Source organism: Camelina sativa, chromosome 6 (genome assembly GCF_000633955.1).
Source record: "Camelina sativa cultivar DH55 chromosome 6, Cs, whole genome shotgun sequence".
NCBI lineage: Eukaryota > Viridiplantae > Streptophyta > Magnoliopsida > Brassicales > Brassicaceae > Camelina > Camelina sativa.
In genome coordinates this window covers 16,975,913-17,002,437 of record NC_025690.1, presented here as the reverse complement: position 1 = coordinate 17,002,437, position 26,525 = coordinate 16,975,913, and the positions used below count along the sequence as shown (strand labels likewise).

General features: G+C 34.7%; 7 protein-coding genes across 7 annotated transcripts; 2 read left to right on the top strand and 5 right to left on the bottom strand.

Annotated features, from left to right (window-relative positions):
• LOC104791864 (myb-like protein A) lies at positions 36–2,158 on the top strand. The gene is made up of 2 exons (XM_010517858.2): positions 36–439; positions 986–2,158. Exons 1-2 carry the CDS (start codon positions 145–147, stop codon positions 1,888–1,890), a joined length of 1,200 nt encoding a protein of 399 aa, XP_010516160.1. The 5' UTR covers positions 36–144; the 3' UTR covers positions 1,891–2,158.
• On the bottom strand, positions 2,403–4,146 carry LOC104791863. The gene is made up of 2 exons (XM_010517857.2): positions 3,672–4,146; positions 2,403–3,564 (listed from the first exon to the last, which is right to left on the bottom strand). The coding sequence occupies exons 1-2, from the start codon at positions 3,975–3,977 to the stop codon at positions 2,554–2,556; spliced, it is 1,317 nt and encodes a 438-aa protein (XP_010516159.1). The 5' UTR covers positions 3,978–4,146; the 3' UTR covers positions 2,403–2,553.
• On the bottom strand, positions 8,455–10,619 carry LOC104791862 (UDP-glycosyltransferase 76F1-like). The gene is made up of 2 exons (XM_010517856.2): positions 9,882–10,619; positions 8,455–9,448 (listed from the first exon to the last, which is right to left on the bottom strand). Exons 1-2 carry the CDS (start codon positions 10,369–10,371, stop codon positions 8,547–8,549), a joined length of 1,392 nt encoding a protein of 463 aa, XP_010516158.1. The 5' UTR covers positions 10,372–10,619; the 3' UTR covers positions 8,455–8,546.
• LOC104791861 (UDP-glycosyltransferase 76F1-like) lies at positions 11,244–13,725 on the bottom strand. Its single transcript, XM_010517854.2, has 2 exons — positions 12,873–13,725; positions 11,244–12,253 (listed from the first exon to the last, which is right to left on the bottom strand). Exons 1-2 carry the CDS (start codon positions 13,366–13,368, stop codon positions 11,367–11,369), a joined length of 1,383 nt encoding a protein of 460 aa, XP_010516156.1. The 5' UTR covers positions 13,369–13,725; the 3' UTR covers positions 11,244–11,366.
• On the bottom strand, positions 14,301–16,379 carry LOC104791860 (UDP-glycosyltransferase 76F1-like). The gene is made up of 2 exons (XM_010517853.2): positions 15,800–16,379; positions 14,301–15,390 (listed from the first exon to the last, which is right to left on the bottom strand). Exons 1-2 carry the CDS (start codon positions 16,263–16,265, stop codon positions 14,489–14,491), a joined length of 1,368 nt encoding a protein of 455 aa, XP_010516155.1. The 5' UTR covers positions 16,266–16,379; the 3' UTR covers positions 14,301–14,488.
• Positions 19,844–21,751, bottom strand: LOC104791859. Its single transcript, XM_010517852.2, has 4 exons — positions 21,351–21,751; positions 20,817–21,240; positions 20,477–20,713; positions 19,844–20,390 (listed from the first exon to the last, which is right to left on the bottom strand). The coding sequence occupies exons 1-4, from the start codon at positions 21,645–21,647 to the stop codon at positions 20,332–20,334; spliced, it is 1,017 nt and encodes a 338-aa protein (XP_010516154.1). The 5' UTR covers positions 21,648–21,751; the 3' UTR covers positions 19,844–20,331.
• LOC104791858 lies at positions 22,256–23,201 on the top strand. Its single transcript, XM_010517851.1, has 2 exons — positions 22,256–22,465; positions 22,866–23,201. The coding sequence occupies exons 1-2, from the start codon at positions 22,256–22,258 to the stop codon at positions 23,199–23,201; spliced, it is 546 nt and encodes a 181-aa protein (XP_010516153.1).

Here is a 26,525-nt window from a genome sequence, read left to right as displayed (position 1 = left end):
TTTTCCTCTTATTAAAACCTCCCCACTAAGCTTTTGCAGTTAGGAAAGCTGGTAGTACAAACGAAATAACCAAAATCATTTTTTCTTTTTTTTTAATTTAGCCCTCAGGGAGAGGAAAAAAAAAAATCGAAACTTTGGTGTAAAATGGATCGATCGGAGCCGTTACCTTTACCATTTACAGATTCCGATGACATAAGTGCTGAGTTAGCTGGTGGAGATTCAAGCGGTGGTTGCGGCGGCGGTGGAGGAAGGGTTAAAAGTAAAGTGAAAGGACCTTGGTCTACGGAGGAAGACGCCGTTCTCACTAAGCTTGTGATTAAGTTAGGTGCTAGGAATTGGAGTTTGATCGCTCGTGGTATCCCTGGTCGTTCTGGTAAATCTTGTCGTTTGCGTTGGTGTAATCAGCTTGACCCTTCTCTCAAGCGTAAACCTTTCTCTGGTAACCAAACCCCTCCCCTTCGATTTCGTTACATCTAAATGTCTGATTCTTTCTTTTTGGGTTTTTTTGTTTGATTCTGATATGTTCGTTTGAGTGATTTCTCGATCTTCATCCAAATCCTTTTGAGTGGTTTTGTTTTGTTTGTTTTCGTGTTCATATGACTTTTGAAATTTTGTGGTGTATTACTGAATCTTCCTAGTTTTGGTAAATTTTTTGTGATCTTTAAGTGTTAGAAGTTTGTGAAGTGAGATGTTTGATGTATTGATATGAATATTCTGATGCAATTCGTTGAAAATGTTAGCTTTCATCTAAATCTTGAAGTTTACATTTTTCTGCTCTGTCGATTACATTGGATAACAGTGTATTATGTCACAGAGATAGACAATTTCTGTTAACTATTCTCAGAACCAATTTCATTGTTACATGAATCCATAGCATATAACTTCAGAATGAACTTTATTGTTGTTATGTACTTTTGGATTCTTTTGGGTTTGGCTTTTGAGATTGATTCTGTTTTTGCTTTCTTTCTGTTTGTTCTGCTTGTAGATGAGGAAGATCGTATGATAATATCAGCTCACGCGATTCACGGAAACAAATGGGCGGTGATTGCCAAAATGTTAACCGGGAGAACAGATAACGCCATCAAGAACCACTGGAACTCAACCCTTAGACGTAAATACGCTGATCTTTGGAACAATGGTCAATGGATGGCTAATTCAGTTACCACTGCTTACGTCAAGAACGAGAAACTCGACGAAGTGTCTAAGCCATCCTCAAAACAACAGTTGCCTCAAGAAGATATCAATTCGCCACCAAAGCCACCACAAGTGAGTGATGTTATAATGGAAGATGCAGCCAATGAACCTCATCAAGAACAAGCTTCTCCACCAGTAGAGATTAACGTTCAAGCTCCACCAGTAGAGAGTAACGTTCAAGCTCCACCAGTAGAGAGTAATGTTCCAATAGAGAGTAGTAACGTGTTTCGCCCAGTGGCTCGTGTTGGTGCGTTCAGTGTCTATAACCCAACTAGCCAAAGAAATGGATACAGGGACCACAACATAGTTCCATGCGAAGGACTCTTGATTCAAGCGGCTAAACCTGATTCATTGGCTGGTAAATTTCTACAATCTCTTTACGATGAGCCTCATGTCCCTTCAAAATGTGGTCGCGGTTGCTCTACTACAAATGCAGCTGAAACCAAGTTCTCACGTAACTCGGTGTTGGGACCTGAGTTTGTGGATTACGAAGAGCCTTGTGCAGTTTTTAACCAAGAACTGATATCTATAGCAACAGATTTGAACAACATTGCGTGGATAAAGAGTGGTCTTGACAATGCAGTTGTCAGAGAAGCAGAACAGAGTTTGAAGATTGATAATTGCAACTATAATGACCCTCGAATCAAGTTTACTGGAATGGTGCCTAGACAAGATTTCTTCTGTGCAAGAAGCTGAAACTCAAATAGGGCTTGAGAATCATCATCCCTCGCCCCACTTTTTTTTTTCCCCAATTCTTTGCGCTTTAATGCATATATAGATGATGATCTTCATGATGATTCGAGGTTGTTTCTCACATTTTGATTCGGATTCCGTTGAAAGGGGAGACTAAACATAGTCAAATCCTTATCTCTTATATATAAGAATAAGAATCCCAAATCATTTTCTTTCAAACGCTGGTTGTGATTAGAAAAACTGAAAAGTTAAATTAGTGGCTTCGTTTATATGTTTTTGTAACAATCGTTTAAAGTGTTCTTTAAATAGCTAACCGGTTAAATGCGTGTAAAGTTGGGCTTAGGCCCATGGAGTCTCATAACTTAGACTTAGTCTCATTACTTAGAATCTAGGCTTTGGTTTGCGGTTCTAGGGCTGTTGTTACTCTGTTTTTTTGCTGTTACTCTGTTTTTACCAACAGAGCACAAGAAGAGGCTGGATAAGAGGACAAATGTAGAACAACATAAACAAGAGAGAAGACGGAAAAAGGCTTGCTTGTTATATTCTTTATAATGTTATTTACAAGCACTTTTCTCCATATCTTTCAAATATTTACAAAACAAAAACAAAAAATGAAGATCAATTTACAATTAAAAAAAAAATATGTCTTGAAACGTCTTCATCTTTTTATCCCTCAAATTCACCAAAATCTTCAATAGCTGTGACTTTAGAGGACTTGAGTTTCCACGAAGCTGTACTAACCTTCAATGGAAGCATCATAGGACTACTATAATCTCCGAAACTAAACCCACTTTCTTCTTCTTCCTTGGTATGCAAGTCACCTGGAGGCAAGAAAAAATCTGAAGACAAACCCTTCACATTAAAACCAACTTCTTCAATCTCCCAACTCTCTTCCATCGTTGTCTTTGAATGGCTCTCTAAGCTCTCGTCAAGTCTCAACAATGAGACACGTGTTCTTCCTCTGTGAGCGATCTGAATCCCGTCAACGCTCTTATAGTCTTGGATCAATGTCTCAGACGTTGTTTCCCAGAAGACCACATCTTCTTCTTCCGGTCCTGTCTTGATCCGTACCAGATAAGTATCCTCTAGTTGGACCAAAAGTCCTGTTCTTTGGCTAAAACATCCCCATACGGTATGCTTCACCGTCTCCATACCGCTCTTGCTTCTAGATTTAAGTCCTGAAGGCTGTGTTTCGAGCTTGAGGACGAAGCATTCTTCGTCGTTAACCGCCTTCTCACCTACGCAAACTGATCCAGCGAACAAATTTGCTGTGGTTTTAGGATCAAGACCTTGGAGAAACCTTCTGAGAGGTCCAGAAGGTTCATTAGAGGCATGAGAATGTGCGAGCCAAGGGCTTTGTCTCCAAGCCACGTTACCATCACAACCGGCACTAACTTTACAACCCGAAACCACAAGCTCTAAACTCCATTGACTCATGCCTTTCTTCCATAAAACGAAACCTCCCATCTCTCCTCCCCCGTTTCCGTTGTTGTTAACGTTTCTTATCCTCACCATCTTCTTCTTCCTCTTCCCGATTAGGGTTTTCGCTGCACAAAACTCAGTCACTCCCATCTTCACTTTTCCCATCGCGTATATGCTCTCCACCGCGGCTAATGACATCTCTCCTCCAGCCGCTGCTGTGTATTGCTTTACTATGTACTTCGCCATGGCTGATTCCTATAAATCCCCAAAAACAGAGCAAACGCAATATCAGAAACTTGTCCATCAAGTACATCTATTGATTTCTTATCGCCAAATCGATTTAAACGAGTATATGTACTTACAATAGATTGGTTTTTGATGAGTTTGGAGATGGGATGATCAATCTCGTCGTGATCGGAAGAAACAGGGAGAGGGATCGACGGAGCTCCGACGATTCCAAGAAGCATCTGAATCTGAGCGTCAAGGCCGCCAAAAAGTGTGGCGAGGCTACTACTGTTATCTGGCGGTGACCGGAGCAAACTAGACTTGACGCTACGCCAAGCGCCGCTCTTATTGTTCTCGGAACAGAACAACTCCTCCGGCATCGGAACTTCCAAAACCGTCTCTAGACCGTCTTCTCTATCGAAATTAGGGCAAAGCGTCCTCATTTTACCACTCTTCTCGTAAACTTTGAATTAATCGATCAAAGATGTGATTACCGGAAAAAAGATAAGTTATCGAAACTTTTTCTTTCTTTGCTTACAACAATATTTTTGGGAGATGAAAAGGGTTCAATATATATATTATGAGAGATTGAATGACATAAGCTTATGGGTTGGCGATTTATATATATGAAAATATATTAGAGAAAGAGAGAGAGAGAGAGAGAGAGAGAGTAAACGAGATGACCAACCGACCGAAGCCGATTTGATACTATTTGTGTATTGTCGTGTTCGCACGCTTCATGTCTCCCCTTTGATCTATCGAATAACTATTGAATACTAGTATAATGTATTAAATAAAGTATATAAATAATGTATAATTTCCTCTAAAGTAAGAGAAATACATGTTATCTTTTGTCGTGAAAGAAGAAATACATTTGAGCTTTGTCCTTTCAGCTTAACAATGTATTCTTAAATAAATAATAAACGTAAAAAAATACTAATAGGCTTTTAATTGGTAAAAGAGAGCTTTGTCTCCATTGGTGCAGTTGATTTGAATAGTCGTATTCAATATACGGCGCCGCTCTGGACGCAGATTGAATCGTATAAACTAAAAAGTAAGGTATTTAAAAAAAAAATAAAGAATCAATGGTTGTTTTCCTTCTTTTTTTTTCAGATGGGAAAATTGAATCAACAATGCTTCTCTTATGTTTTCTCAATGTTAAGAAGAAAAAGAAGAAAAAAAAAAAAAAAAAAAAANCGATATTGTTTTAGTTGGTGCGGTTATATTAATCCACAAAAAAGTCAATGGTGAAATATTTATTCACTTTTGAGTTGCTTTAGCTTAAACCGGCTCATAATATATTTCTTTTACTTTTATATAATCTTAATTTGACAAGATCATGCGTCTCTTTGTTTCCGTTTCATCTTTTGACTTCTAAGTGCAATGTTTTTCTAATTTAATGTTGCATAAGGTTCAATGAATATCGGTTTAATTTAAATTATAATTAGTCTTGCAAATGACATAAGCAAAAAAATTAGTATAAAATAAGAAAGCTACGTTTTAACGATGGATAACTTTACAATTAGCATACTGCATGTTTACAGGTAAACTAGTCTTGATTTAGTATTTCATTCAAGAACGACGAAGTTACGAAAGCATTCACTTCTGTTTTACGTTTACATTTTAAGATTTTTCTATTAAACGGTTATATTAAACATTTATAAACATAATATTTGAGCATGTAAAAGAAAACTAACGTCTTTATATTGTTAAAGTCTTGCTTTAAGTTACTCCCTATGAGATAGCGATAACGTGACACGAAGTATATAAACTTGCAAATTGTATTCCCTAAGAGATGTGATAATTTAATTGAGATACACGGGGGGCGTGACTTTCTAAGTCGTCAAAGATATATATATATATATATTTATATATATTTATATATATTTATAATTTAGTAGTATCATTTAGTATTTGTGAATCAAATCAACCAAAGAAAAAAAGGTATTTGTTTTTAACAAAAAAAAAAAACGTATTTGTAAAAAAAACGACGAGAAGTGGATAACGAAGAGACGACACTTTGTTTGGGAAATGAATTGTCGGCCGAACGTGGCTGACGCCGTAGCATCAGACCGACTACTAATATATTTCCCTTAAATTTTGATTTGCTTGCCGTTACGGTTACAAATTAAGAAATCAAATATTTTTCTATACATGAATGCATGTGTGTGTGTGTGTGTATGAGTTAGTTGCCTTCATCATTCATCAAGTGAGTTCAATCTAAATATTACGATCTTAACAATATTATTTGTGATTTCTCCACAAGAGCAATGTTTCTCGCATTATTAAAATTTATATGATTATGATTGTTGAATAAATAATATTCAATCATGACATGCACGCTGTTGGGAATCTTTTTTTGCCGATATGAAATTTGTCTGCATAACTCATGAGTAGAAGAATAAATTAAAGATCTGTTCATGATATCAGAACAAATATGGAAATTACGAAACCAAATCTAGACCTGATATTATAAAGATTCTTACAGGTAAGGTTGTTACTATAGTTCAATGTCTAAAAAAACCATATGTGACTGCATTATAAAAGCATATGTTCAAATGGTTATTGTTTGGGAAGACTTTTGGTCAATGGCTCCATGAAGGTGGTTTATATTCTGCAAAAGAATAATGCGTCTCGTAGCACTAATTAGCTGATTAGGAGAAATAAGAGAAGAGAGGAGAACAGAAAATATTAAAACTTTTTAATGAACATGTTTTATCCTTTAATTTCTACTAAAAATGTAAAATTATACCACTAGCTATGAAAAAAGAAAGTAGTTAGTCTTCGTCATGTCGGTTAACGTACTAAACTATAATTCTAATATAAACTTGTATTCTCATTTACTAATTCTAGTTTAAACTTATATTCTCAATTACAAAGATTTAGTTTCCCAGTTAAACTACCAATTTAAGTAAGGAATGGAGATTTATTAGTAATCACATCAACCAGTAGAGCTTTGAGTATGCTTTGTTGTACTTTCTCCCCAACACTGTGGTATATATTCGTTTTCAAAACATTTGACTATCTTATAAATACCTTGCACAATCAATAAACATACCACAAATTTTACACATATCGCAAGACACATACACAAATAGTTAGCCTCTGAGCTTGGAGATCATGATATTATAGTTTTTATAGAAAAGAACAGAGATTAAGTATCAAAACATGATCATACTTTAGTTAAATATTTGTATATACCTTTGCAGTCTCTTAGAGTACTAGTTCATACTAAGGTTCTTATTCGCAATGCTTGTCTAGACAACAATAAAAAATTAGTTGAATTGAAAAAATAATTTCCCAACGATGTATTTGATATAGTGAATGACCTTTTTAAAAAATTAATTAGTTGACAGTTTTCAACAAGATTATATGATGAACATCATAACCACACACATTGGTTATCAATAGCTTCGAGTATGTTTTTATTTCTTATTTCTCAACCAAACACATTGAAATGAGGGGTTTGGATAAAAAGATAACCAAGAAAGCTTATGAATATCACTAGTAGTTAGGTAATGTGTGATAGGAAAATATCTAAGTTTAGGAACTACTAATCTACAGTAAAAAAGGTTGATGTGGTAATCAGTCACCTTATGTAGTCTTTAAACTAAATTAGGTTTAATACGAAGTTACGAACTAAATAAGATTTGATTTATAACCGAAACATTCTAGAAAATATTTCCTTTTGCCGAGTAAAAAATGCTTAGGTCCACAGACCCGAAAGAAAAAGAAGGAATTACACTGTCTTATCGTGGGGTTTATATCATTAAAAACGTATGATTACACTTTTTCGGTTAAAGAAATTGTATGATTAACATGTTCAACAACCAAATAAAAGCTAGGCTAATTTGCTACTACTATTATCATGAAAGTATATACATAAAATTTGCTACTACCACAGTTAAAATTCGAGATCAATGTGAATCACTATTAAAGTTGAGCACTCAAATTTTGAAAGTTCAGATAAGAGAAATAATAACTGATTAAAGGAATAAAAAACCAAAAGTTCCGACCATTGTTTCGCTGATTGCGGATGGTTTGATGGAGCTGAGACGAGCGCAGGAACTGATGTGTTCCCCTAGAACATTATCGCCCATAAGGCCATAACAAACAAAGGTTGCTTTCTTTCGCACGTGGCTTTTGTCTTTCTCTCACATGTTTTGTCCGGCGCCGAATCGGCCTTCATATAATAAACCTGAAGTATCTAATATTTTTGTTCAATCAGCTATACATAAAGAAAATTATACTGTTTTGTTCAACAAAAAACAAAACAAATTATACTGTAATAAAACAATAACAAACTCAATTTAGTAATGAAAACTAGATATTACATCAACAACATATATTATCTTAAGTTTCCATTATGGAGTAAAATACTCCAGTTATAAGTTTCAATTTTTTTTAGAACTATATATATGCATTTTTCCTTAATTAAAACTGCAGTTCAGTTTAAAATTAGTTTATTTTCTCGGTATAAACAGACTTCGCGTTGTCTTTAAATTTCACTTATGTTACGATAATAACACTGATACACATGGACATAGCCACATAGGTAGGTATACGAGAACGACAACGACAGTTACCATTATTACGCTTAGTCTCTTACGATGTATTGTATTATGTATATATGAATCTATTAATGTACACGAAATATGACAAACATGAAGACCTATCTTTATTTTTCTTAGAGATCTCTTTCAATTTCATAGTTACGGTTTTCGGCTGAAGGATCGGTATTCAGTTTAGAAAAAAATATATATAAACCGGATAAATTTCATTTTAACATTCACATCGACTTTGGTTTTCGGTTTATCTTGAGTTCTTGACTATGTTTCCCTTCCCTAGATGTAATGGTCCATTATCCATATTTTCTTTCATAACTCATAAGTATGAAGAGTAATATAGAACCCTAACAAGTAACAACCAACAATATACTCTTTATCAGAATTATAAAACACAACATCCAAGGTTTGAAGAGTGTTTAAAAACGTTGCTCTTACGTAGCTTTTCTAACTTGCCAAAGCATTAGAATCAAAAGACATAACATAATTCACAAGTTTGTCTAAGTACTTGGAAGAAGACCCATCTTTACGTAAGCAAACATTTGCTCTCTCTTTCAACTCCGAACACATCTCTCTAATTCCATCTCCTTCCTTTGATATTATACTTCGCAACACCCTCTCAATCTCCTTCTTATCCATCTTCGTTCTCTCTAACTCAATCCCGATTCGCCATACATCAACAATATACCTTGCGTTCACAAACTGGTCTGTGAAACACGGTGTACATATCATTGGCACACCTTCACATATGCTCTCTAATGTAGAGTTCCATCCACAATGCGTCCAAAACGCTCCAACTGCAGAATGCGCCAATACCTCTAATTGATTCACCCATTTCACAAATTTTCCCTTCTGGCCAATGTTTTCCACAAACCCACTAGGTAATGCCTCCAGCCACTCGGTTCCTCGGACAAATCCAGGTCTAACCACCCACAAGAATGGCCTTTCGCTGTTTCTTAGACCCCAAGCAATCTTGAGAAGCTCCTTCTCCTCTATATCTGCAAGGCTTCCAAAACTCACATAGATCACAGACTCTGGCTCTTGCTTATTGAGCCAATTGGTTGTTACATGGTCTTCTATGTTCTTCGTCGTCGGTAGAACATTGTCGTTATGTTTGTGAAACGGTCCAATCGGGAATATGGGAACTTGAGACTTGCTGCTAATATCCATGAGTGAGAGTCTTTCAAGATCTTCGAATGTGTTACATATGACTCCTGAAGAAGAATTGGCTCCTTTCACCATGTCGGTAGCTATCAGATAGAATTCCTCCGGCTCATTCGTTTCCATTACCGGAAGATCCTTCACTTTCAAAGGTGGAACCTCTGTCACTAGCTCATGTAATCTAGAAGCTAGTAAACAAAATATTGTGTCACACTTAATCAAAAAAAAAATTGTATCATAAATCAATGCTCCAATAAATGTTTCCGCATCACCTGTTAAAATTGTTCGTTAATAGAATAACACGTTCTCATTAAGATATATATGAATATATAATTATTAAACTGTATAAAACTTAAAAGTTAACAGGAATATGTAACTAAAAAGATATATCAACTTGTAGAGTTAAATAATATGTAAAAGAAGAAAAAATATCAATGGCTTATGTAAGCAGAAATGTTTTATCTTTAATCTGAGCAAGTTGGATTTATTTCTCTTAATTAATATAAAGGAGTTGAATATACATAAAAAAAAAAAAAATCTTAAAACAAAATAAAGTCGAAATTTGAAAATAATTTTGTATATTTAGAAAAAAAAATGTAAAGAAAAAAAAGTTTGTACTACCTTGAATATGAAGATAATTCTTATCTCTAAGAAGAGGTAGAGCAGCAAAGGCACAAAACGACGCCACTCCTTGTGTGATCAACACCATCCTACGAATTCCTAACTCTTCCGCTGCAACCTCCGTGTTCCTCACCCAAACAGCGTCGTAGACCAAACAACACACTGTCTTTTCCCTGCCTACTTCCGCCGCCAGAGACTGGCGAAAAGGCTCCGCGTAAGTTTGTCTTAGCAGACGAATGAAGGCGACGAGGTCCATACTGGAAACATCTGGTTGAGTCATAGGGTCCTCTCCTCCTGCGTTGTTGTGAGGGATGGTTCGAAAAGTGAAGAGTGGGTAGTGAGAAGGATCGGGGAAGTTGAAGGAAGTGTGGAGGATCGTGACGGAGAAGCCACGATGGTGGAATATTCTGGCGAGTTGGATCATTGGGTTGAAGTGTCCTACAAACGGTAAAGGGAACATTATTATTTTCCTACCTTTTCCTTCTTCCATTTTTTCTTCGATCGTAACCTTTTTCTTATTTTTTTTTGTAATTAGAGATTTGAGGGTTTATTTGATTTGTTGTAGGTTTTGAGTGGTTTTAAACTATACGCAAACTAGTCGAGGCCTGGTAGCATGGTTATAGTAATGGATTGACCTATGGGATGACACATTTGACCCACCAATTATTTTCAAAAGTTAAAAATAAAATAAAAGAAATGTTATTTGTGTCTCTTATTAGATTCATCATCATAGTACGTATATTATCAACCTTTTATTGGATCGAGTTGGATATTTATCGATTTAGAAGAGTTAACTGTAACTATAAAATTAAACAAAATTTTGCATATCAAGACCTTTTTGGTCATTCTAGGTCGTACTTTCTCCCTAACACTATGGCAGTCGGTTTCAAGTTAACTTGGTGATTATTTCCATTTTAATTTGTTCCTAATGTTGTTTGGGTTAAATGTCGATTATGCTTTGCAAATCATTATTAATTTTTAAACGACCGAAATATGAAACGCTTCTCTATGATTTATAATTGAATATATACAGCATGATTTTTTTTTTTTTTTTTTTGCGAATAAAAATATATAGCTAAAGGGATTAATATAACTATGAACAACATACAAACCAACATAGTATCTTTAAAAAAGAACGTATAACATACAACCTACGTGTCTTCTATGCAATCGCCGCCTTGTAGTATGACCATACAGTAGCTGTAATAGATTGGTTGATTATGCAATTATTGACTCACCAATTAACATCATATAACTATCAACCTGTTATTAGGGTCAAAATTTTCATTGAATCGATCAACCTAATAGTGTATGATTTATTGACTGGGCTGGAATATTGACCCATTTAGACACGTACAACTGTTATGATTGTAAACCCAAACAGCCAACATTATTATTATAAGAAATAGAACATCATCCAAAAGGTTTGAAGAGTGCTTAGTATACATTGGCCTTTTGTAGTTTTTCTAACTTGCAAAAGCATATTTAAGAATCAAAAGACAGGACATGACTCACAAGTTTGTCTAGATACTTGGAAGAAGACCCTTCTTTGCTTAAGCAAAAATTAGCTCTCTCTTTCAACTTCAAACACCTCTCTCTCAATCCATCTCCCTTCTCCATCATGACACTTGTTATTACCTTCTCAATCTCCTTCCTTTCCATCTTACTTCTCTCTAACACCATCCCTACTCGCCATACATCAGCGATGTACCTGGCGTTCAGATGCTGATCCGAGAAACACGGCGTACAAATCATTGGAACACCTTCACATATGCTCTCTAGTGTTGAGTTCCATCCACAATGCGTCCAAAACGCTCCAACCGCAGGATGCGCCAATACCTCTAGTTGATTCACCCATTTCACAATTTTTCCCGTTTGACCAATATTGTCCAAAAACCCATAAGGCAATGACTCAAGCCACTCGGTCCCTCGGACCATACATTGCCTAACCACCCACAAAAATGGTCGTTTGCTATTTTTAAGACCCAACGCAATCTCGAGAAACTCTTTCTCATCTATAGCTGCAAGGCTTCCAAAACTTGCATAGACCACAGACTGCGGTTCTTGCTTGTTGAGCCAATCAGTTACTTCGTCGTCGTCCTTGTTCTTTATTTTTGGTGGAAGATCGTCACTATGTTTGTGAAACGGTCCGATTGGGAAGAAAGGAACTTGTAACTTGCTGTTACAATCCAAGAGTGAGACTCTTTCAAGATCTTCAAATGTGTTCCATATGACTCCTGATGATGACTTGGCTCCTTCCAGCATGTCGTTAAGTATTCGGTATAGGTCCTCCGGTTCTTTCGTTACTGTTACCGGGAGATCTTTCACTTTCAAAGGTGGAAGCTCTGTTACTGGCTCATCTAATCTAGAATCTGGAGAAAAGAATAGTGGTGGGCTAAAATCTTTAATTGATATTGCAAAAAAAAAAATATTAATAATTTTCTCTATGCCTAAACTAAAAGAGAAACTAATCCTTCCAGACCAAAATTTTGGATTACATAATCCAATAACATGAATCCCAAATTACCAATCATTTATTTACACCTAGTTATTTTATTAAGAAGTGGCAAGCGGTGTAATAAAAAAAGGAAGGCAAACCTCAGTTGACTTGATGATTTACCGTTTAGTAAAATAGCTAACAATATGGTCCATACACTTTTAAAACAAAAAATGGTCCATACACTTACTAGCTAAAACAAAAAATGGTCCATACTCAATCTTGTTTTATATCTAGTCATTTTGTATGTGTACGTAGTTTACAATCAATTCGAACCAGCTATGCCGATTGTGTTTATAGACTCGAAGATAACAGTTTACTAAAATCCGATATGTGTGTTTGGGAAAATGATAGACGAAAAAAAGGGAACCAATTTATAAATAATTAAAATATGAAAAATATTGAAAGATAAGTGTATACCTGTAAGTTGATTCAAGGGGAAAATCTTACAGTAATTAAGAAAAAAAAAAAAAGGTAGTATGTAGTATATTAACCTTGTATAGGGAGATAACCCTTATCCATAAGGAGTGGGAAAGCTGTATAAACACAAAACGATACCGCAGCACCTGTCCTCAACACCAGTCTACGAACTCCTATCTCTTGCGCTACAACCTCCGTGCTCCTCCCCCATAGAGCGTCGGAGACCAAACAACACACCGTCTCTCTTCCTCCGCATACTTCCGCTGCAAGGGACTGACGAAACGGCTCGGCGTAGCATTGTTTAAGGAGACCAATGAGGACGACGAGGTCCTTACCCGAAGAGGTTTCTGATTGAGAGAGAGGGTCTTCTTCTCCTTCGTTTTTGTAAGTGATGGTTCGAAAAGTGAAGTGTGGGTATCGAGAAAGATCAGGTAAGTTGAAAGAAGTGTGGATGATTGTGATGGAGAAGCCACGGTGGTGGAATATTCCAGCAAGCTCGATCATCGGGTTGAAGTGACCCGTAAATGGTAGAGGAAACATGATTATTCTCCTCCCTTTCCTCTCTTCCATTTTTTTTTTTTTTTTGCTTCTTATCTTTAGAAAACAAAATATAGATTTTGGGAGATTTCAAGGATATATATTGGATTTGTTGTTGAACACTTTTGCCAAAACAGAGGCTCTCTCAAGTCACTGTCTATCAACGAGAGTCGTACTAAACTCTCATATTTGTCTTCTCACATGCAGCTAGCTAGGACAGTTGTTAAACTTCAGGACACATTGAGAAAGCATGCCCATATCTTTCACATGGATCCTCACCAATTTTATTTTAAAAAGTAATAATAAAAAAAAGAGAAGTTGAGAACCATAAAAGCATTCCCATCAGTGATACTGAGTGAGTGTCTCCTCATTTAAAAATTAAAAAAAAATAAGAAAAATAGGTGAGAATGTGTGATAGTGTCTCTGCACAAATACATGAAGATACTCTATCTTTTATTTGGCAGATGTTTTCTTTTTAGTGGTTGACATTTTTAAAGAAATCAATTATATTAAAATATGAATATTATTAAACTTTGACTCCCATCTAAAGACATTACCGATGGAAATGCTCCAAGAAACGGTTATTGACACATGGCACACTATAACATGTTAGATTATTTTTATTTTATTATTTAAACAATAATGAAACTATATGAAATATAAGTATAAAAATCTATTTTGAAATACCCCTCTGAGTGTCAAAAATATAAGCTGTGATGTGCTCATGTAACTAGTTGTCGACTGATAGTATGAGTATGGTTGTAATAGATATGACGGATTACATGTTTGATACCCCATAATGGTGTAATACTGTAATTGATAAGCCAGTCGCCCCATTTTATTTTTTACATAATCATCAACATAATTGTTATTTAATTTTTAAAATTCATCATCATAATATGATGACCTTTTAATTTCAAAATTCATGAGATCCACCCGTCAATATAAATGTTAGAGTCAAAATATTCAAACCAACATAATATAATCCATTGATCGAGTCGAATACTGACCCATTTACACATCTACAAACTGTTAAATGTAATCATAAAATTAACTGAATTTAAATCATAATAACTCACGAACATTATAATTTTAAGAAACAAATATGCGAAGGTGAATAGTGCTTAGAATACATTGCTCCCTCGTACTTGTTCTAACTTGCAAAAGCATAAGAACCAAAAGACATAACATGACTCACAAGTTTGTCTAGATACTTGGAAGAAGACCCCTCTTCGCTTAAGCAAACGTTAGCTTTCTCTTTCAACTCCAAACACCTCTCTTTCATTCCATCTCCATTCTCCATCATTACACTTCTTATCACCTTCTCAATCTCCTTCCTTTCCATCATACTTCTCTCTAACACCAGTCCGACTCGCCATACATCAACAATGTATCTAGCGTTCACATGCTGGTCCGAGAAACACGGCGTACATATCATTGGAACACCTTCAGATATGCTCTCAAGTGTCGAGTTCCATCCAGAGTGCGTCCAAAACGCTCCAACCGAAGGATGCGCCAATACTTCTAACTGATTCGCCCATTTCACAATTTTTCCCTTATCTCCAAAGTTTTCGATAAACCCACAAGACAATGATTCGAGCCACTCGCTCCCTCGGACAGATCCCGGCCTAACTACCCACAAAAAGGGTCGTTCGCTGTTTCTTAGACCCCAAGCAATCTCAAGAAACTCCTTTTCTTCTATAGCTGCGAGGCTTCCAAAACTCGCATACACCACAGACTGTGGGTCTTTCTTGTTGAGCCATTCGGTTGTTTTACAGTCTTCCATGTTCTTTGTATTAAATGGAAGGTCGTCCCTATGTTTGTGAAATGGTCCGATAGGGAAAAACGGAACTTGTAACTTGCTGTGACAATCCATAAGTGAGAATCTTTCAAGATCTTCAAATGTGTTCCATATGACTCCTGAAGATAATTTGGCTCCTTCCACCATGTCGTTAACTACCCGGTAAAGGTCCCCAGGCTCTTTCGTTTCTATTATCGGAAGATCCTTCACTTTCAAAGGTGGAAGCTCTGTCACTGGCTCATCTAATCTAGAATCTGGAGAAATTAATCTTTAGTAAATCTTTTGTTTTCTCTAACAAACTCTTATGATTTTTTTTGCTTTAGTGGGAATCCTTAACTGATACCAAACTGTAGAATCCAATAATATGTAACCCCATCATCGATTAACGTACTTAACTATTTTATAAACAAGTGACAAGTAGTGTGGTAAAAAAAAAAACATTATCAGCCTCAAATCAATTTTAACGATTTATCATCAAATGTCCACAGTTAATTTGTTTTATTTGTATCAAAATATTCCCAAATTAAACATTTTTCTAGAAAATACCGTATTTTCCAATCAGTAAATTAACATATTCTGAAATATGTGAAAAACATAACATAACTGGAATAATATTGAAATGTAAGTGTATTTGTATTAAAAAAAGATAGGTGTATATTAAACCTTGTATAGGGAGGTAACCCTTATCTCGAAGGAGAGGGAAAGCGGCAAAAGCACAAAACGACGCCGCACCACCAGTTCTCAACACCACTCTACGAACTCCTATCTCTCCCGCTACATCGGCCGTGTTCCTCCCCCATATAGCGTCGGAAACCAAACAACACACCGTATCTCCTCCTCCTCTTACCTCCGCCGCCAGAGACTGACGAAACGGCTCGGCGTAACTTTGTTTCAATTGACGAATGAGGGCGATGAGGTCCATACCCGAAGTTTCTGACTGAGAGAGAGGGTCCTCTTCTTCTCCTTCTTTGTTGTGAGGGACGTTTCGAAAAGTGAAGTGTGGGTGGCGAGAAGGATCGGGGAAGTTGTAGGAAGTGTGGAGGATCGTTACGGAGAAGCCACGGTGGTGGAATATTTCAGCAAGCTCAATCATCGGGTTAAAGTGTCCCGGAAACGGTAGAGGGAACATGATTATTCTCCTCCCTTTTCTCTCTTCTATTATTGGTGTTTGTGGGGTTTCCAAAGTTGCTGAGAAGAAACAAAGAGTTATTTTAGAGGAATAGAAATTGGAGAAGATGACGATTACATAAGGCACGTCTTATTATATATTAATGACACTCATAATCCTATTACAAGTCGACAGCTGTCCTAGCTGTATATGAGAAGACAACAAAATCTGTTTCTCAATGAAACGATGCTAGCTGACTGACAGTGCATATGGCTTGACACCACATTTTAAGTTTCTTGGTCTTGTCTTACAATTTTCAATTCACTATTGGAGATTAATTATTGAGAAATTCCTTTAAATACCACTAAAAATGTTTTTTTCCAAAAATAACACATTTTAGTTTTTTTTTCAAAAATACCACATAAGTTTTTTTTTTCCAAAATTTCCACAAACACAAAAAATTGATTTTTAAGGATGTTGAATTTTTTTTAGGTTTGGGTTGACACATTTAGTTTTAGGGTATAATTTTCGGGGTAGAATTTAATATTTAAAATTTAGGAATTAATTTTTAATATTAGAACTTTAATTCAATTATGTGGTATTTTTGGAAAATTTTACATTTTAGTGGTATTTTGGAAAAAAAACTAAATTGTGATATTTTTGGAATAAAACCTATTTTAATAGTATTTACCACAATTGCCTTTAATTATTATACAAAACAAATGTTAAATAAAGTTTCCTAACGCTCCTTTCTGATTTAGATTAATGCAAGTGAAAATGAAAATTTCCCTTCCTTTCTGATTAGATTAATGCTAGCTAGTGACTGTCCTTTTGAATAAGAAACACACTTCACCAGTCCTTAGGCACGACCGCTAATATTAATGTCACGTTTTCCTAAACAACATCACATGGCGGTATATATATATATTAGTATATATTAGAAATGTAACTATCTCAAAAACGGAATTAAACATACTGTAACTAGACAAAGTAATGCTATTGAAAGCCAAAGAATGGTAGCGGAGTCACCATCATGATATATATATATTTTAAAATGCATGTTAATATGTTATTGACGATTAAGAACAAAATTTGTAAACTAATCCAACAATGTCATGTCATCTATAGCAAAATAAATGTGTGATGTGTTTTTTTGCTTCTTTTCCAAAAAAATACCCGAAAGCATAAGGAGCAAAAAAGAAGCAAAATGGTGTTACAAGTTACAACTTCCTCAACCAAAGATGTTGTTGATGCTTCAGTGGCAGTTGATATAGATATCCCTTCACAATAGTAACATAGTAGTTTGAAGATGCCATATTTAATGTTCATGATATGGAATCGAATCATAATATACATCCTTTGGTTGCTAAAGGGGACCCAAAAGAAAGTACGCAAAATGAAGGAAAAAATCAAAATATATTTGATTGCGTAAAAACGGTAATGATCAAATAGCGAAAAATGATTGAGGCTTTTGCTACACGCACACCGTCATCGTCTTAGATACGTTACGGTATTAAAAATTTGTTGTGGGCGAGAACCTTAATTGCAGCTTTAACCTTGAGAAAGAAAAAGCACCCAACTAGTATTATATCCTCAACTACAGCGTATTAAAAATTTGTTGTGGGCGAGAACCTTAATTGCAATTATAACCTTGAGAAAGAAGAAGCTCCCAACTAGTATTATATCCTAACTATAGGTCCATACATATGTACATGCTTCTTATAAACATTAATAATTTGAAACATCATTCGCATGACGTTAAACTGGAAAGAAACCTCTTTATAAACAAAATGTCATAAGAACATCAACATTTCAAGAAAGACTCTTTGTTACTTTGTTAGTATTGTTAGTATGATATTAAAAGTTGACTCAGTCAAACTCGAAAGGTCTGAGAATTTACATCTCCCAATCCAAACATCTTACTCCTTTGTCTTTCATATTTGTGACTGACCTTACCTTCTTCTCTCACTAATTTTTTGTTTTTGTTTTTTTCTACCGAAAATCCAAAAAGAGCAATCAAGCATCTTGAAAGTTGAAACCAAAAGTTCAGTGACCAAAACGTGACCTACAAAACTTAGATAACATTCCTAATCATACCAGTTATTTTAATAAAATAAACAGTGAAGAAAAAACTAGTTTGTGCTTGTCTCCAAGGTAGACAAGGAGTAGGAGGTAGACCATATAGACTCCAGATCATAACTCCTTCACAAATATCGTCATATGTGCGTGCGTTCTAACACAAATACGCAAAATGGAAAGAAAAAAAATCATTTGATTGCGTAAAAACGGTAATCATCAAATAGCGGAAATTGACTGAGGCTTTTGCTACACGCACACCGTCATCGTCTTAGATACGTTACGGTATTAAAAATTTGTCGTGGGCGAGAACCTTAGTTGCAATTAATAACCTTGAGGAAAAAGAAGCTCCCAACTAGTATTATATCCTCAAAGATATATCCAATCCATATACAGTACATGCTTCTTATAAACATGAATAATTTGAACCATCATTCGTATTCCGATGATAACATGACGTTAAACTGGGAAGAAAACTCTTTACAAAGAAAATTTCATAAGAACATCAACATTTCAGAGTATCAAACTCTTAAGATGCCGACATTTTGATATATGAACTATGGATTGTTTAAGTGTTAACATGGTATAATACTATACTAGTATTATTAGTATTATATTAAAATTTGACTCAGTCAAACTCGAAAGGTGTGAGAATTTACATTTCCCAATCCAAACATCTTAACTCTTTTGTCTTTCATACTTGTGGCTGACCTTACCTTCTTCTCTCACTTATTTTGTTTCTTTTGCTTTCTCAACCGGGAAAATCCAAAAAGAGCAAGCACGCAACTTGAAACCAAAAGTTCAATTACCTTAAACGGGACCTACAAACTTAGATAACATTCCTAATCATACCAAATTTTTTATGAAAAAAAAAGCAGTGAAGAAACACTAATGGTTTGTGCTTGTCTCACTAGGAGGTAGACCACATAGGCTCAGGCTCAAGATCATAACTTCCTTCATATGTGGGTGCGTTCTAACACAAATATTATATTTCAATGTTTTGTTTTCTTTGTCTACTGGGTCACGTCTAAGCATAAGAACATGATTACCGATGTTACTCATATAGTTACTCTTATTAAAAAAATAAGAAAAAGATGAAAGAGCATGATTATATGATTATTAATGTTACTCATGTAGTTACTTTTATTAAAAAAATAAGAAAAAAACGAGAGATAAAAGTAAAAAGAAGAATAATACTCCTTGCTGGAGTATTTTGAGAACGTTGTAAGAAACGTTCTTCGATATGTGGCATTCATTTATTGACACATATTTTTTTAAAAAATGTGTAATAAATTTTTTTTTTATTTTGTTTTCTGAGCAACATTTACACGTTCTCGAGTAAAGATGCTCTAACCTTCTTTTCCTTTTGCCAATTTCCACCTTCCAATGCCAATTTTTTTCTTTGGAATTAGAGTGCAATATTTCATTTGAACATCCTTTTCCATCATGACAATTTCACAAAGAATCATCTTTACTTTTATTTTATCAGACTTTAAGATTGTTAAATGTAAAAAAAAAGAAAGAACACAAATGCCACAAAAATCAAAATATATTATTGATAGGACTTGAGACACAATCTTCTCCATTACAACTATGATTGACTACAACTTTTTGCTTCTTTTAATCAAACAAACTAAGACAAACAAAAAAATACAGATAATATAGCAACCCCATCATAGATTCCAAAATTGTAGAGAACACCCTAAAGTACTTCTCAACACATCCTCCATGTTGTTGCACTAAACCTTATTCTAAGGAAGAGCAGATGAAAAACCCTCCCAAGACCAAAAAATTTTGTTTATTAACTCCTTACTTTAAAACATAAATAAAGCAATGACTAACAAAATCCCAATCCAACTTAAACCCCCCCCCCCCCCACATAATTATTCTTTTACTATAACCAGTAACCATCAACCTCAACTATATTATATCCAACCCCACATTAACTACACGAACCATTTCTGTTTTCTCTCTTTCAAAAGTCCTGAATCCTACAGAACCTAATTCAAACTCAGTACTTCCATTCTTTTGGAAGAGATCTTTCTTGCTTCAAACATCCACGACCAGCTACTGCAAAACAAACAAACGAATAGGTTCAAATCACAATGTCTTATTGTTACTATAAAGTTTAAACTGGGGATGGTTTGAGTCAGTACCGTGATTGTTTTTGCCCCGTCCTGTAGTGAGACAAGCTTTGGAATTTGGTTTACACCGACCAGAGACCTCTTCAGTTTTAGGTTTTTGTTGGTTAACAGCTTTTGCCGGAACCTTAACACATCCACCTCCTGTAGAGAGAAAAGCTTTCGAATTTGGTTTACACCGACCAGAGACCTCTTCAGTTTTAGGTTTTTGTTGGTTAACAACCTTTGCCGGAACCTTAACACATCCACCTCCTGATAATCCATTTTTCAATTTTTAGCTTCCAAGATTATTAAAATTGAACGAAAGTTTAAAAATTTCAGAAACCCAAAGATGTAAAATTGAGTTCAAAATTACCTGATTTCTTCCGGGGTTCGGAAGGGTTTGCGTATACCCGGGGAAGGAAAACGCCGGTACCAGTAGACGGCGGTTTGACGGCGGTTGGAGCGGTGAAAACGCTTCCAACGGGTGAAGGGGACGCAAGCCAAGCATTTGGGACTATTCCAAGATGATAATACGGCTGCCATGGCCAGTAGTAGTTAATAAACGCCGCGTTTTGAGGAAAGGGGATTTGGGAATTAGGGTTAGGGTTTGGGCGGCTTGAGGGTTTAGCATCAAAATTAGCCTTTTGAATCTTGGCGACTTCTCCAGCGGCAGCAGATAACACTTTCAGAGAGTCTTCTTCACGAAACGGAGATGTCGGCGGTGAAGGGACTTGAGAAAACGGACCATTGGGACTTCCGAGTCCACTCTGTTTTGACTCAATGACTTGGGGTTTCAACTGAAGAAACAGAGCAAAAAAACAAAAAAACAAAAAACTGTGATAGTGTTTCGTTTTACATTAGGAGATAAGATTTGAAGGATAAAAAAGAGTGAAGCTTTTCAATAAACCTGAGCCTTGTCGATGACGAAGGAAGGAGAAGAGAGGCGCTGAGTTGAGAGAGGGAGTCTGCGAGTTAAACCGGCTAAGAAGTCATCTTCGTCGTCGGTTGTTTCGTCTTCCGTCTCCGTTGAGTCCTCTGGAGAAGAGGAAAAGGTTGAGGAGTCGACGAATTCGTAAGGGAACTCGTTCGGGAAGGTGGGTTCACTCAGGGTTGATAAGGCTTTCTCCATTGGTTGTTCGACGACGGCGGGGAGCGGAAAAGAGAGCTCTAAGGACGCGGCGGCGGCTACAGGCGGCGCGACCATAACGACAGTGTTTTTAAAGACAGAGAGAGATAGATAGGTTTTGTTGTGTGTTATATATATTCTTATAAATGTTGCAGAGAGGCTTCTCTTTGTTAAGGTTTCGATTGAGGAGAGACAGCTCAAAAGACATTGTATAGTAATAAATATTTTGCTTTCTGTCTTTTTTATTTTATTTTATTAAAATCCGTAATTTCTGCCCGACAATTAGAAAGCTGAAAGGTTGACTACAACATTGAAAGAAAAAAAACACGCAAATGAGAACGATGGGTTGATTTCCCACTAAATCCATGACTTTTTGGGCTTGTTATTCAATTTGGGCTTCAAGAAAAAAGCCTTTTATGCAAATATATATATGTTGCTGCAGGCTAAGGTATTTTATAAAGTTCAAATACGTTTCAAAGTTGTGGTGGTCTATTATTCAAAACATTTACTGCATTAAGATTTTTTACCGTTATTATTCTATTACCAGTTTAGTATTCTTTTATTCAAAGCAATAAATTTTCGTAATTTATTACTACCTTTCAACATCATTATTATAAATAAAATGTTTGAATCATAACAAAAGAGAAAATCCCAAACACACATTTGTATCTTCTTAATTTTCAAATATGGCTACAATACTCATTAAACACATAACTTCTCCTTTCTCGTTGTTATTATTCGTGTTCTTTGCGCTTACACCCGCAAATGCAATGCGTATCGATGACATGTATGAGTTTTGTAAGGAGACGGAAGACGTGAACTTCTGCTTAAAATACATTGGAACGGACACGCGTATATTAGACGCACGCGACTTTCATGACGTGCTTGTGATTGCGGTAACGTCGATAACTAGTTTAATTGTTTTCAATTATTCTGTAGAGATTTCTATAATGGCATATCTAAAACACACAAGTGTATAGGTAGAAAAACAGTGTTTGAAAAATATTTACAATATCCCGTTTCTATTTTAACTTTTATAATTCTATATTATAAAAGTATAGAATTATTAAATTCTATACTATAAAAAAGTATATAATAAAGTTTTGTGTGGGACACTAGAACTAAAATCTAGTATATATAATTAACCGTGTAGAACAAAAACACTAAAACTAAATGCCATAAATATTTAGTATATATAATCTCTTAAAGAAGCCATAAACATGAAAATTGAGAGATTTGATTTATTCATTCGCTAAAAATAAAAATGTCTTGATTTCTTATTGAGATTTATATCAGATTTCTCAATGCCAAATCCAAGTGACCAATGCAGCCAGACAAATCGACAAAGTTCGCCGGAAGTTTAGTGGTCCGATTGGAGCTCGACGAATATTTTTTTGTCATAAGTATTACCAATTAGCATCTGGTTATTTCCAGAAAGCTTATGGAGAAGCGGAAGAAGATAAGTATACATCAATAGCTCAGATATCTGCAACATATGGCTCAAATTATATGCGCAAATGCGAAGACGAGTGGAAAAAGAATGGACCGATACAACAGTCTCCTGTCACTTTCTATAACACAAATGTTGTCAAACTATTATCTATTATTCAAGTTATTATTGGAAAGATTTAATTATGGCTAGTTGTACTGGAATTCGATGTAAATCATTTGTTTTTGTTTACAGAGTTGTTTTCTTGTGCTACTTATTGGCTCAATGAATAAAACTTTCTTGAAGTTTTTCATTCGTTAGGATCATAATTAGTCAGTGAAACATGATATTTTAAGTTTATAACAACAGTAAGGGTACAACAGATCATTTAGACTCATAAAGCTAAAAAATAACATGTTTTTACAACCAATAAAAAGTTAGTGAAAGGCATGGTAGTGTATAGTGTATACTATGTGAGAGTTAGACAAATCGAATGAATTTCCTATTTCCTGTTGTAACAAAGTGTAAGTATTTCAGAGGGAGGTGACTAAAGAAAGATTCATGTAATGTTGAATGCATGCATATGATAAAAAACATATATATACAATTAGAAATATATCTTATATACTAATTTACATTTTTGGAAGTAAATTAATTTTGCTGACCTTGGTTTTGACTTTATAAAATTGTTAAAAAAATTTCAAAACCTTATTTCGTAAGTTTAAAAGTTTTGTTTGCAAACTTTACTTCCAAAAAATAGTTTCCTAGTCTATGTCGACATTAACAGAAAATATCATTTCTAACAAATTTTGTTAACAATAACTAAATAATAAACGATATATATTATTATTTATTTCGTAATTGTTAACAACTAAATCTTGTTTGTTTGTACAATTGTTTGTGCAACGGCAATTTTAAGAAACATATTTCAGCAGCTAGCGGTAAACAAATTCTATTTTTTAAAAGATTAACATTACTCTCTCTATTACGTTAGGTAATAATTTAGGATTTTTACATAGATTAAGAAAAACATTTAATATTTAGCTATATGTACATTATTTATTTATAATAACATATTTTTATAATTATTAACCAATAGTAATCCATCAAACTTTTAAATTCTTATTTGATGATTTTTGAATTTACAATTTTTTTGCATTAATTGAAAAAAAAAAATTTGGTGAATCGTTGTTATCACTAACAACTAGAAAATAAACACGATTTTATCAATGTAATCAATTAATTGTTCGCAACTAAAATTAACATAATCGATGTCGCTGAAATTTGCGAAACGAACGTGATTATAACTTATCCAAAATGGAGTACATGCATCTAAAGACCTATCTCTTAAGTATACATTACAAGTTACAACATTCATAAAAATTACTCTTAAGCAAAAACCAAATAATTAAGCTCCCTCCTAAAATATTTAAACCACTATCACGAGAACAAACTTTAGGGGGAGGTATTGGTTTGAGATTTTAAGAGAATTTTAATGACTTTAATAAAATCATGGAAAATATAATCTTGCTGATTCTTAATGATTGTTTAGAAAGTTTTTTAAAATCTTGCTAATTTGTTTTTCCTAATCTTGTAAAATCACTCATAAAATCTTGTAAAATCTTGGTCAAAAAATATTGCACAATATCTTTGCCAAAGTCATATATCTTTTTTATTCAACGCCTTTTGACATAATCGTTGGTTTTGGCTTTATCACAAAAAAAAACATACTCGATCTCCAAGTTGCAGGTACAATACAACTAGACTTGCTCATCTTCTTTCTATGCATTAAAGTATTCTATCTTTGGTTGAATAAACATATTGCAATTACGAGTGTTGAAGATCATATGTTAGGATGTCTTTTTTTTCGAGATGATGTTAGGATATCATGGATCACATGATTGTGAGAGGGGATGAATCTCACCATGAAGATGACGAATCAGAAATAGACATTTTGGTATTACTACTGAAATATACGACAAGAGCTTACTGTATGAACAAACGTAATGAGCGTCCGATTCGTAAGCCTATCACAAGAATTGGTTAAATTTTCTTCAAATATTGTTCTTTTCTTTGTTTGTGTTGGATTACGGGTTGATACCAAACATTGTTTTGATTTTTTTTAGCTATAAACGTTGTCTTTTTATTTTTTGCTATAAACTTTGTTAGTAGCTGCAACTTTGTTAGGATGCGGTGGTGTTAAAAGCTGCAGTTTTTTATATGTTTCAGGTTTTTACACATACTACGATCTTATGTAGTTTCTTCATTATTATATATGTTGCAGTTTTTTCATTATTGTATATGTTGCAGGTTTTTTCGTATTGCACAAGTTTCCAACTCACAACTCAAAACAGAGTATGAGAGATAGAGTAACGAACAAAATGATAAACAATTCTCTCTTTAATCAAACACACAACTGCATTGATATGAGAAACTGAATTGTATTACAAACCCTTTCACCAATTCACTCGTGTGAGAGACTTACGAAGACGTGGAAGTTGGGAGTGAAGGTGAGGACACGAGTGACACAGCTCTGAAGTGTTTTGCAAGTAGAAGCCATCAAGCAGAGAGACGCAACATCGAGTTTCGTCATGATAGTCTCCAAGATAGCCGCCGGTAACATAACCAGGATTCTTCTCTCGACATCGCAACCTTCAACATCGCCGCACACGACGGTGGTGGTAGCCATAAACGGAGGCTCTCTTCTTCTCTGAATCTATATAAATTACGGAAATTGTGACGATCTCATTGTGTGTCTTCAGCTCTGAAGTGTTTTGCTCTGAATTTGCGACGTCAGTGCCTCTTCTTCTCCGCGATCTTGTTCTGTTTTGCTGTTGAATCTGAGAGAAGTATATAACCCACGTCTTTAACAAAAGAAAAAAAAAAGTCATGGACTATGATTCACAATCTTTCTATTTGATGAGAGTGTTTTCATGACTTTTTCTATGAAGAAAATGATATAAAATCCTAAACCAATAACATAATAATTGAATTCATTAACAATCCATGATTCTTTTGTTTTACTTGAATAACATAAAATTTTTAATGACTTTATAAAACTCTTAATCCAATAACACTTGATTTATAAAGATTTTAGATAACTTTTTATAAATCCACAACTAATAACACCAAATTTTAAAAGAGTTTTAAAAAGTTTTGATTGAATAACAACATATTTTACATAACTTTTAAAGTCATTAAAATTCTCTTAAAATCTTAAACCAATACCCCCACTTAGTCAGTAGAGAAATTTTATCTATGCGATCAAAAAAGTTTAACGGAAACATTTATAATGAAAAAAAAAACGAAATGGAGAAATTCGAAAGAAGAAGTCTTCTTGGTTTTTAAGTTTCGGACTTAACACTGCGGGAACATCACGGAACACTTCTTGTCCGAAAATCCGACGTGGCAGATTATAACGGCTACTTTGTAAATTCACCAATTGTTTTTTTTTTCAAGAATAAAATTATAAAAAAATCGGAGAGAGACGTTAAGATTTTGCATGTGACTCCTCCTTCTTTATCAAA

Coding starts and splice junctions, on each gene's coding strand:
- LOC104791862 (XM_010517856.2), bottom strand. CDS start 10,371: ATGGAAGAAGGAAAAGGTAGGAAAATAATAATGTTCCCTTTACCGTTT. Junction 9,449..9,881: donor GAATTATCTTCATATTCAAG/GTAGTACAAACT, acceptor TTTGTTTACTAG/CTTCTAGATTACATGAGCTA.
- LOC104791864 (XM_010517858.2), top strand. CDS start 145: ATGGATCGATCGGAGCCGTTACCTTTACCATTTACAGATTCCGATGAC. Junction 440..985: donor CAAGCGTAAACCTTTCTCTG/GTAACCAAACCC, acceptor TTCTGCTTGTAG/ATGAGGAAGATCGTATGATA.
- LOC104791860 (XM_010517853.2), bottom strand. CDS start 16,265: ATGTTCCCTCTACCGTTTCCGGGACACTTTAACCCGATGATTGAGCTT. Junction 15,391..15,799: donor GGGTTACCTCCCTATACAAG/GTTTAATATACA, acceptor TAATTTCTCCAG/ATTCTAGATTAGATGAGCCA.
- LOC104791859 (XM_010517852.2), bottom strand. CDS start 21,647: ATGGTCGCGCCGCCTGTAGCCGCCGCCGCGTCCTTAGAGCTCTCTTTT. Junction 21,241..21,350: donor TCGTCATCGACAAGGCTCAG/GTTTATTGAAAA, acceptor CTGTTTCTTCAG/TTGAAACCCCAAGTCATTGA. Junction 20,391..20,476: donor ACGGGGCAAAAACAATCACG/GTACTGACTCAA, acceptor TTTGTTTTGCAG/TAGCTGGTCGTGGATGTTTG.
- LOC104791861 (XM_010517854.2), bottom strand. CDS start 13,368: ATGGAAGAGAGGAAAGGGAGGAGAATAATCATGTTTCCTCTACCATTT. Junction 12,254..12,872: donor GGGTTATCTCCCTATACAAG/GTTAATATACTA, acceptor TCTTTTCTCCAG/ATTCTAGATTAGATGAGCCA.
- LOC104791858 (XM_010517851.1), top strand. CDS start 22,256: ATGGCTACAATACTCATTAAACACATAACTTCTCCTTTCTCGTTGTTA. Junction 22,466..22,865: donor ATGACGTGCTTGTGATTGCG/GTAACGTCGATA, acceptor GATTTATATCAG/ATTTCTCAATGCCAAATCCA.
- LOC104791863 (XM_010517857.2), bottom strand. CDS start 3,977: ATGAGGACGCTTTGCCCTAATTTCGATAGAGAAGACGGTCTAGAGACG. Junction 3,565..3,671: donor TCATCAAAAACCAATCTATT/GTAAGTACATAT, acceptor GGGGATTTATAG/GAATCAGCCATGGCGAAGTA.